The 9,767-nt window shown below is 37.3% G+C and overlaps 1 protein-coding gene across 1 annotated transcript in view; it reads right to left on the reverse strand.

Annotated features, from left to right (window-relative positions):
- Positions 1-7,201, reverse strand: part of LOC107675394 (EMILIN-2) — a 14,549-nt gene extending 7,348 nt beyond the window's left edge. The window contains exons 1-4 of the mRNA XM_016469705.1: positions 7,050-7,201; positions 4,600-4,725; positions 3,113-3,303; positions 1,332-2,771 (exon numbers count right to left, since the gene is read on the reverse strand). Of these exons, the coding sequence (XP_016325191.1) occupies positions 1,332-2,771; positions 3,113-3,303; positions 4,600-4,725; positions 7,050-7,201 (1,909 nt within the window). The remainder of the gene's footprint in view (positions 1-1,331; positions 2,772-3,112; positions 3,304-4,599; positions 4,726-7,049) is intronic.
- Positions 7,202-9,767: the final 2,566 nt, after the last annotated feature.

The following is a 9,767-nucleotide window of genomic DNA, read 5'->3' on the forward strand; positions in this document are numbered from 1 at the left end:
CACACACACACTATAATCCCATAAAAGTCCAAATGTTGCACAACTCTGGAGCCTGTCCAGTTGTAACATGTGTGTGCAATTAATACGTAAAGGGGAAATACTACTTCCCCTGGGAGATACCTGCTTACAACACATAAACCTTCTTGTGTTTTTAAAGGAAATCCCTCTAAAAACACAACCTCGTGCACACCGTAGCCTACATTTGCAGTGTGGAGCTCACAGAGCAGAAGCTTCCAAAAACCCAAAATATGACAAAATATATCGTTTTGACTAGCAGGACTGACAAAAACAGACCAGTTGCTTACACTTTTAAAAACAGGTTCTTCATTGACAATGATCTTTAAGATCCTTCAACATTCATGGAACTTTGCGCAAAAGGTTCTTTAGAGTGCACGTAAAAGTTCTTTGGAAATTTAAAATGTTCTTCAAGCTAAGGCCGGGCTCACACTACAGGAGTTTTAGGCCGATTTATCCCCGATTTTCCTTGGTCAGTTTTGAGCCCCTTTTTTTAAAAAAACCCTTTTTGAGAGTGAATTAGTTCAGATTTTCAGACTTTTTCCCCCTCTTTATTGGATAGTAGGGACAAGAAATTACTAGGGAGACTATTGGGACTTCAATGTATACAACCTTTTCTTTGAAAATTGCAGTTTGAAGATCATGTATCAAAAAGGCATTTTGAAAAATACTAGTAAACCAGTTCTGCCAAATTCCAGGGATGAGAAGTTGTAACCTCACTGGTAAATTTGATCGTTTTGATGCTTTGCATGAACACATACACAAAATTACTGGTATGAGCACATACAAAGTCAGGATGTGTTGGTGTAAGAAGTCTGCTTCAGGTTAGTCATAAAGATCTGATGAAGACATCGCAAGTACTCCACAATATTTACGGTAACATTGTCAAACTGGACAGACACTAATGAGATTTCTGATAATTCTAGAACCTAGATGGTTTCTGGATTTTTATCTTTCATTAGTCGGGAGTCCTATAATGTGCAATAATGTGCTTTTTTTGTGGCTGTTTGTATTGGCCTTTTTTTGGATTTATTAAGAACGTTCATAAAAACGTTCTTTCACCTGCAGCCTTTTTCAGTCAATTTTATTGAAATCTAGTTGTTCCCTTCAGCCCTGTGGGTTTAGGGATAACTTGCCTATGGTGGAAAAGGACAATCTCTAGTGAAGTCTTTGTGTCATTTTAAATGAACACCCATCAGTTTTCCAAGAAATAGGCTTCTGAAAATCCACTGACCTCGCAAATACTGCTGTATTACTTTGAATAAAGCTGTCTGCAAACCCACAATTTTGCTGTGCCCAAGAGGAGCATTGCTTACCTGTAGGTGCATCAGTGATCCCATCCTGGCCGTCTTTTGAGAGGTGTGAATTTGCTTTAAACATGTTAATGTCTCTTGTATGTGCGAGTACTGTACTGTTCAGCTGACGGACGCAAGTCCACAAGCCATTGACGTGTTTGTTCAGTCCATCTTTAATTCGTTTGAGACTGTCTGACATTGGCTCAAACCGACCACAAACGCCGTCAATGCTAGCCACGCGTCCATCAAGCCCATCAAGCAAGCCATTCATTGTCCTCACTTGCTCTTGGCTTTGCCCAGAATCCACCTCTAGATTTTCCACCCGTTGCAGGAGCGTTTCAAAACTTATGGACTGATTGAGATCCCTCTTAAGAGAGCCCACCTCGTCCTGCAGGTGCTGCGTGTGTTTCTCCAAGACTTCCAGGCGCTGATCATGACCTAAGAGTAGCTGAGAAGTGCTATTGTCACATTGAACACCACTGAACTTCTCTTCAAAAGTTATTCTTTGGTCTTCCTCTTCCTTAAGTCTTTCCCTTCTCAGTTTCTCCTCAAGATAGAGGCAATGTACATCTGCACTCCTTTCTGCAAGACTAACCCTTGCCTCCAGAGCGTTCCCTTGTGCATTTATCTGTGCAATGGTGGCATTCTGCTCCCTAATGGCATCTTGGAGTATCTGTCGGGTGTCCTTGAGCTTCTGGACCTCAGCATTGTCCAACTCTTGGGTTTTTCCATTAGGAAGCTGGAGACGCAAGTCTTGGATCTCTTTGCGGAGTTCAGTCTCTTTGGAGTCAAGGAGCTCGGCCAAGCTCAAGTAAGAGGTTTCTTGTTCCTCACACTGTTCTTGAACAGACAGCACTTTGTAGTTGCATGCATTCTTCATGTCTGCTATTTTGATGTCCATTCCTTGAAGAAGCTCCTCACGAAGGGCTGAAAGCTTCTCATCGATGTATGCCTGACATGGACACTCATTGGTTGCACCTGTCGAGGAAGGTTGAAGCGGTCTAGTATTGCTTGCTTCTGTTAATCGATGCATCTGTCCATCAATGTTCTGGATCCTCATCTGCAGATCTCGGATGCTATTAGTGTTGGTACCGATGGTGTCGGAAAGCTGGGTAATATGGTTCTGGAGTTCATCAGTGCCTGGTGATGAACGGAGGTCATATGGGAGCGTAATGCTCTCGATTCCACCCGCTTTGACATCCTGTGGCTGTTGCAAATTCCCCAACATGTTTAGAACGAATTTGGTAACATCTTCCTGTAAATCTAGCCGTAGGTTTGCATTGGCTGCCGTCGTGGCTTGCAGGCCGAGTACAGTCTGAGAAAGACGCTCCACTTCTTCTTCTAATGCCTGAACTCGTTGACTCTCGTGTTGACGATCTCCATAATCTCCCAGTTGACGGCTATGATGTCCTTTCTGCCCGGGTTGAGACCATGGATGTGTCTCGGAGAACACTTCTGGTCCTAGAACAATCAAAATCACTTGTACTTGTTTTGGTTCAACAAAAAGCCAATTTCATTTTATGACAACTTCTAATGAAAGGATGTTCAACCAATCAACAACATTGAGTTAGAGGAACATAACTTGTAGCATAAAGACAAATTATTAAATTGATTACTCAAAAAAAAAAAAAATTCTAACTAATTTCAACAATTGAGTGGTGGCGCTATTTCAGCTATAACATCTAGCATAGCACGTTCATTTATTATTTAGTTATTTAGAATTTCTTTTTAGAGTGTACTAATCTAGATCAAATATTGCTTATTTCACTCTTTCCAAATCCAAAGAAATTAAAAACTCTTACCCAGGATGCTCTGTTGTTGGTTGATGCTTGAAAGAACATCTTGATGTGGTTCCTCAACAACACTGATTTTCTGTGGGGTATTTTTCAGCTCGGTACAGTCATGACCTTGATATCCTGGACAGCACCTCCATTCCAGTTCAGTCACTTGTTTGTGGCCTATTTTGTACATGGGCCTCATGTGAGAATGATACCTAGAAAGACAGTTATGGATTATGATGTGAAAAGCTGCTCTAAACTATAAACCAGTTTTTAGATGGGACACGATTCAATTTGAACTATGAACTAAAAGTATGCAGAATGTGATACAATACGCTGTTTTGGACTCAGATTCCTTGTGAAAACTGACACAAATCTCCCACTGTGCAAAGGGTTGAGGGGAATATTAGCCAAAAAAATAAATAAAAAAATACACAGATACACACTTTGAAAGTATACCAACTGGGCACCTTTTGCTTTTTATTTTATTTTAGCCCCTGCACGATATTCGTTCCCACATTTTAGTAAATCGTGCGCACAATTAGATTTTTTTTTTCTGCATGTCATGTGCGGGGCTCCATATTTGTAAAGAATGCTAAAGTGCACTTCTTTTTCACAAGTGTCATTTTGGTTTCATATCGTTTTGAAAAGAAATGCTTAAATTTAATGACTCATGGCACATGGTGTAAACATCAATAAAAGTAAATTAAAAAACAAGCACACAAAAAAAGTTTTTTCATTCTTTTTTCTTACATTTTACAAAAAATGCATTTTAAAATGTATTTTAAGGACAACATGTCATTTAACCTGAACTAACCTTGCCTTGGTTCATAAAAAGTTAATATTATTAGAACTATATGTCTTGTCTCTCTATAGTTGTCTCTGCACATTAAACTGGGAAAGGAGATAATATTTAAACAAACAAAATACGCACTTAAGCTTTAACTACCACATTATAGTGACAGACCACGAAACAGCACATATATCCCGGAAGTTTGCTGTGTGTTTCAGAAGAAGCAAAGTGACAACATTAGTCCTGCGAGATTTGAAAAATGCCACTAATCTGCACTCGGTACACAAAAGGAGGCATTCCTGTTTTAACGATCCATGCAAACATAAACAACAAAGTGCAGAATTACGTACATAATTTATTAGGATTTACTCCAGCAGTGACACACATCTGGAGTGCAGCTTTAAAAGCAGGCGATGTGCACGAACATGTGTGACTTTCTAACTGCAGCATTTCTCATGGATTCTGGACAATTTACACAGGCTACAACAGACTGTTCAGTGTGGCCCCTGGCCCTTCAGAGGTCGTAAATAATTTGGAGACTGATAAAGCAATGACCTGCCAGTCAATGGGTACAATTTAACTGCGCAGCTTATCCTTCAAGGAGCAATTCCACTTCAATCCAGTTCTGATCTCATCTAATCTGATCTCTGGTCACTTCCACCAATAAAAATGTCCATGCAACCCCCGGCCACTGCATGCGCTCTCCAGAGACACTTACATGAGCCGCTGTGTGCAGTCGGGCTGATTCGGCGGACAGGGCAGGAGCTGCGGCTCCATGACGTTTTCGTTCGCCGCCAGCACAGCGCATGTCACGTTCTTATGCACCACAAAAGCACACCAGTTTCTGCAAAAGAGTGAAGAACAATGAAAAAATACACTGTAAAAATAAAATCTACTTTAAGGCAGCAACTGAAATTTGCTGTACAAATAATTTGCAGTAGCACTTTAAATTAGGGAACACTAATCACTAATAACTAGTTGCTAATTAGAGTGCACATTACTAGTACACTGGCTGTTTATTAGTACTTAGAAAGCACGTATTTATGCATGACCATATTTTAGATCCCTTGACCCTACCTATATCTAAACGTAACTACCTTACTTACTATCAGTAAGGAGTTTATTGAGGGAAAACTCTTAATAGTGAACACGTGTTGTCTAATCTAAAGTGTTACCATAATTTCAATTTCAATTATATTAAACTGACTTAAAAAAAAAGAGAGTTGAATCTCATATAACTTAAAAAATGAAGTTGAAATTGGTTAAATTAATTTGAATTGTTAAAGTAATGGAAAAACATATGCTGACTTATTACTGTACACCCAAGAAAAGACCCAGCTAACATGAAATGTTCTCAGAACGTTCTGGCAGCTTTTGTTCAAAGTTATCTGGTGTTTACTAATGTTTAATAATGCAGAAAAAAATGCTATTTAAACATTGTTAATGTAACATTTTCTAAATGTTAATACTTGTTTCAGAACGTTCAGAGAACATTTAAAAGTAACATTCCCAACGTGTTTGCATAATGATACAAGTTAACAACATTTGTATAACCAAGAAGAAATGCTTTTAAAACTCCCCAAAAAATGGAGGTTTTGAACGTAACAGCTTCAGATGAACGTTAGCTAAATGTTCTTAAAAGAGTGTTTTTCTCGTTAGCTGGGCAATATACTTCAGTAGGAATTACTAATTGTTTGGATCAGTAGTAAAGTGAAGAGAATGTGAACTTCCTGAAGTCAGACTGAAGTCATTGTGAGCTTTTAGGTGGTAATTCCTGACAGATTTAGTAGCACTTGAGTCATTATTAGTTGGTTACTATGCTCTTCACTTTAAGAAAACTTTGTAAAACTGGGCCCCAATGTATACCGTTTCAATATGAATATTAACATGAATTTTTCACTGGAGTTTTATCTGTATTTTGAATTATACATTGCATTGTTGCTTTATGGTCAAAGGAGTGTCTGTAAGCTTAACTGATAATGTCCTGGAAGAAAATTACAATGCTTTTCCCGGTTTTCTTTTCTTATAATGTAGAATACAGTTCCAAATGGCTAGCAATTCCTTTAGAAGGATGTGGTAACTAACATTTGTGCCATTACTAGTGAGTCATGATTCTTACAAGAGTAAATGAAATCTTCTAACCATCCATAATGGTGTAGAGAAACACTGAGAAACCATGTATTTCTGGGAGGTTTGCACTCCTAATATTCCTGTAGTCTCCATGACTCTATAGTGATTCAGTGAGAAAATGTCCTAATCTGTCTTCTCTCTAAGTAATAACCTAATAATATTATGAAAAGAACCAACAAAAAAAAGGGTGAAGTTCAATACTGGATAAAAGGTCTAGAAAAACATTTCTTCAGAATTATACATATAGATAGTAAAACTTCGGTAACACTTTATTTTAAGGTGTCCTTGTTACACGTTACATGTACTTACTATTATAACAACAATTAATTATGCATAATTACATGCAAGTAACCCTAAACTTAACCCTAACCATATAGTAAGTACATGTAGTTAATTAATATTACCCAGTACTCAAATGTTACATAATTACACCGTAACAAGGACACCTTAAAATAAAGTGTAACCAAAACTTCTCTTGGAGGAAAGATACAATGTACTAATTATTAACAGTTTACCCAAATCATTAAGTCCGCTAATACTGATTTAGTAAACAATCTGTGTAGGATACTTGTTAACAAATTAAAAAAGTTAATGTAGGGCTAGTCATTTTTTTTAGTTACTGATCAGTTTCGCATTAATTAACAAAGTGCATTGAGGTTTGGTTACACTTTATTTTACAACAGCCTTGTTACAGTGTAATTATTCATTTAAGTACTGAGTAATATTAATTAACAGCATGTACTTACTATATAGGGTTAGTGCATGTAATTATGCATAATTGACTGTTATTAGCCCACTGTAGTAAGTACATGTAACGTGTAACAAGGACACTGCAAGGTGTTACTTAGTAGCTCTCTGGGAGGCATGAAAGATAATTAGCTAATAGTGAACTACTGCTGTACTGTATTACAACCAATGAGGAAACACTAGACAAGAGATGAGCTCTGTCCAGTCACAATCACAACATTTTACCCGAGATTGCGGATATCCCACGTTTTTTCTAATGCCAACTCCATAATAAAAGGTTAGCCTACTTACTTGCTTCGTTGTCTCGAAGCAGAGCTGGAATAAGCACTGCCTTGGAACAGACTATACCTCGAAGGAGTCCCATCAGTCAAAGGGAAGCTGATGAGACTAAAACACAGAAGTGCTGCACAGAAGTGAGCGCAACCTAAGAGGACGCACTTCATTTCCAATCAGCGTGCGCCTTATCCAAGCGTTTATAACAAGCTCAGAGTGCTTTTTTCAGGTTCTTGACAGAGTGGTGGTGATGATGGCAGTGAGATGGGACAGTGGCGACAGTTTGCACGAGCTCCAGCCCCTCCTACTGGGATCAGGTTCCCGGCTTCATCAGTGCTCTCCCAAATACAGTTACCAAAGAACACTGATTAAACTCAGCTTTAGACCTGCACGTGCTATTACAGTTATGCCATTTCTTTAGAACAGAGGCTTTTTTTTTTTAAGAATTCCTGGTTAGAAAATCCAAAGGAACTTATAATGTCTATCAAAAGAACAAGTCCTGGTAACACTTTATTTTAAGGTGTCCTTGTTACACACTTTACATGTACTTACTATTATAATAACAATTAATTATGCATAATTACATGCAATTAACCCTAAGCCAAACCCTAACCATATAGTAAGCACATGTAGTTAATATTACTCAGTGCGTATATGTCTAATTACACTGTAACAAGGACACCTTAAAATAAAGTGTAACCCACTCTAGTTTAGGGAATAATTCTAACTACTCAGTTCTCACTAATTGCATACTCTCACTCCCTTGCATTCGGCCTTTCTAACACACAAAACATGTCTTTCAAAAGTTAAATCAATATTGTTTTTTTTTTTTTTGTGAATAAGTGAGCAAGATGATTTTCACAATTTTTTTTGTGCAAAAACTAGTCTACCACATCCAGTTCTCAAACGTCTTGTGGACAAATATTCTGTGTGTGTTTTATGGCCTTATTTCAGTGACTTACCACGCATAAACATTGTTTTCTCAAAAACACAAACATGTACATTCATGTTGCTTACATAGCTATTATTGTAGCACCGTTTGCGCTGGATACAGTGTAATCAGACTTTAGCCATTAATATGTTTTACTGAGAAAAGCACAAATGTCAGGGCATGTCAAAACTTCTCCAGGGCCCCAAAACCCCCTCAGACCCCAGAGGATTAACTAGCTGCTTATTCGCCTGCATATTATTACTACACTCTAAAAAATGCTGGGTTAAATGCAACCCAGTGCTGGGTAAAATATGGACAAACCCAACAATTGGGTTGTTTTCAACCAACAGTTGGGTTAAATTTTTAACCCAACCTTCTGGGTAGTAACCCAATCGCTGGGTCAAAACAACCCAATCGCTGGGTTTGTCCATATTTTACCCAGCACTGGGTTGCATTTAACCCAGCATTTTGTAGAGTGCAGCATATTGGCTGTTTATTAGTACTTATAAAGCACACGCAATGCCTTAATCTGCATGATCATATTTTAGATCCCCCCCATACATACCCAAACTTAACAACTACCTTACTAACTATTAATAAGCAGTTTGAGGCAAAAGTCATAGTTAATAGTGATAATTGGTCCCCAAACTAAAGTGTGACCCCAATCCTAAATGGTCCAAATGGAGATTTTCTTGAAGCATTTCAATTACAAAATAAAAATTTGACATTATTACAATAGAAATAGATTTTCTGATGAAACCGCACAGATATCCTTTAGAAACACCAGCTTATCGAGTGTATCTTATTTGTGATATTGCGATTTGTAAGTCGCTGGGGTATATTTGTAGCAATAGCCAAAAATACATTGTATGGGTCAAAATTATTGATTTTACTTTTATGCCAAAAATCATTAGGATATTAAGTAAAGATCATGTTCCATGAAGATATTTTGTAAATTTCCTACCGTAAATATATCAAAATTTAATTTTTGATTAGTAATATGCATTGCTAAGAACTTCATTTGAACAACTTTAAAGGCGATTTTCTCAATATTTAGATTTTTCTGCACCCTCAGATTCCAGATTTTCAAATAGTTGTATCTCTGCTAAATATTGTCAGATCCTAACAAACCATACATCAATGGACAGCGCATTTATTCAGCTTTCAGATGATATATAAATCTCAATTTGGAAAAATTGACCCTTATGACTGGTTTTGTGGTCCAGGGTCACATGATTAGAGCAATATTTTTAAATCCCATTATGACAGGTTTCAAATCATGACCGATTCGATCTTTGAAGATTCTGGAGACTAATCTTAAAAGATCATCTGATACAACACAGGACATTTAAGTCATAAAGTAATAGAAAACTATGCATAAATATATAGGCTAACTTTTGGTGTCTACCACACATTTTACGTATTAGTAATGCATATCATATAACACCCTTAAAAGGTATAACAGCACATAGGAAACTAGTATAATATGTAGTACAAAAATATGCCAAAGTTGAGCTTTCCTGTGAACCAAAAAAAAAAAAATATATATATATTTAAAAAAATTCCCATATGGCACTCTGTATGCCAAAACTGTGTGAAACTTTTTTTAACTACAAAAAGTAGTTTATTACATGGAAAAACTGCAAGAACAAGAACAAAAAAGGACATCAGTTTGTTATGATAATGAACGGCTGTCATGCTGAAAAATAAGTCGGACACCATCATACATTATTTCCCACTAAAATAGTAAATGACGAGTGATTTCAGACACTGAGTGTGTGAGAGAGCACTCAATAATGTCCACT

Source organism: Sinocyclocheilus anshuiensis, unplaced genomic scaffold (assembly GCF_001515605.1).
Source record: "Sinocyclocheilus anshuiensis isolate Anshui unplaced genomic scaffold, SAMN03320099.WGS_v1.1 scaffold1081, whole genome shotgun sequence".
Lineage (NCBI taxonomy): Eukaryota > Metazoa > Chordata > Actinopteri > Cypriniformes > Cyprinidae > Sinocyclocheilus > Sinocyclocheilus anshuiensis.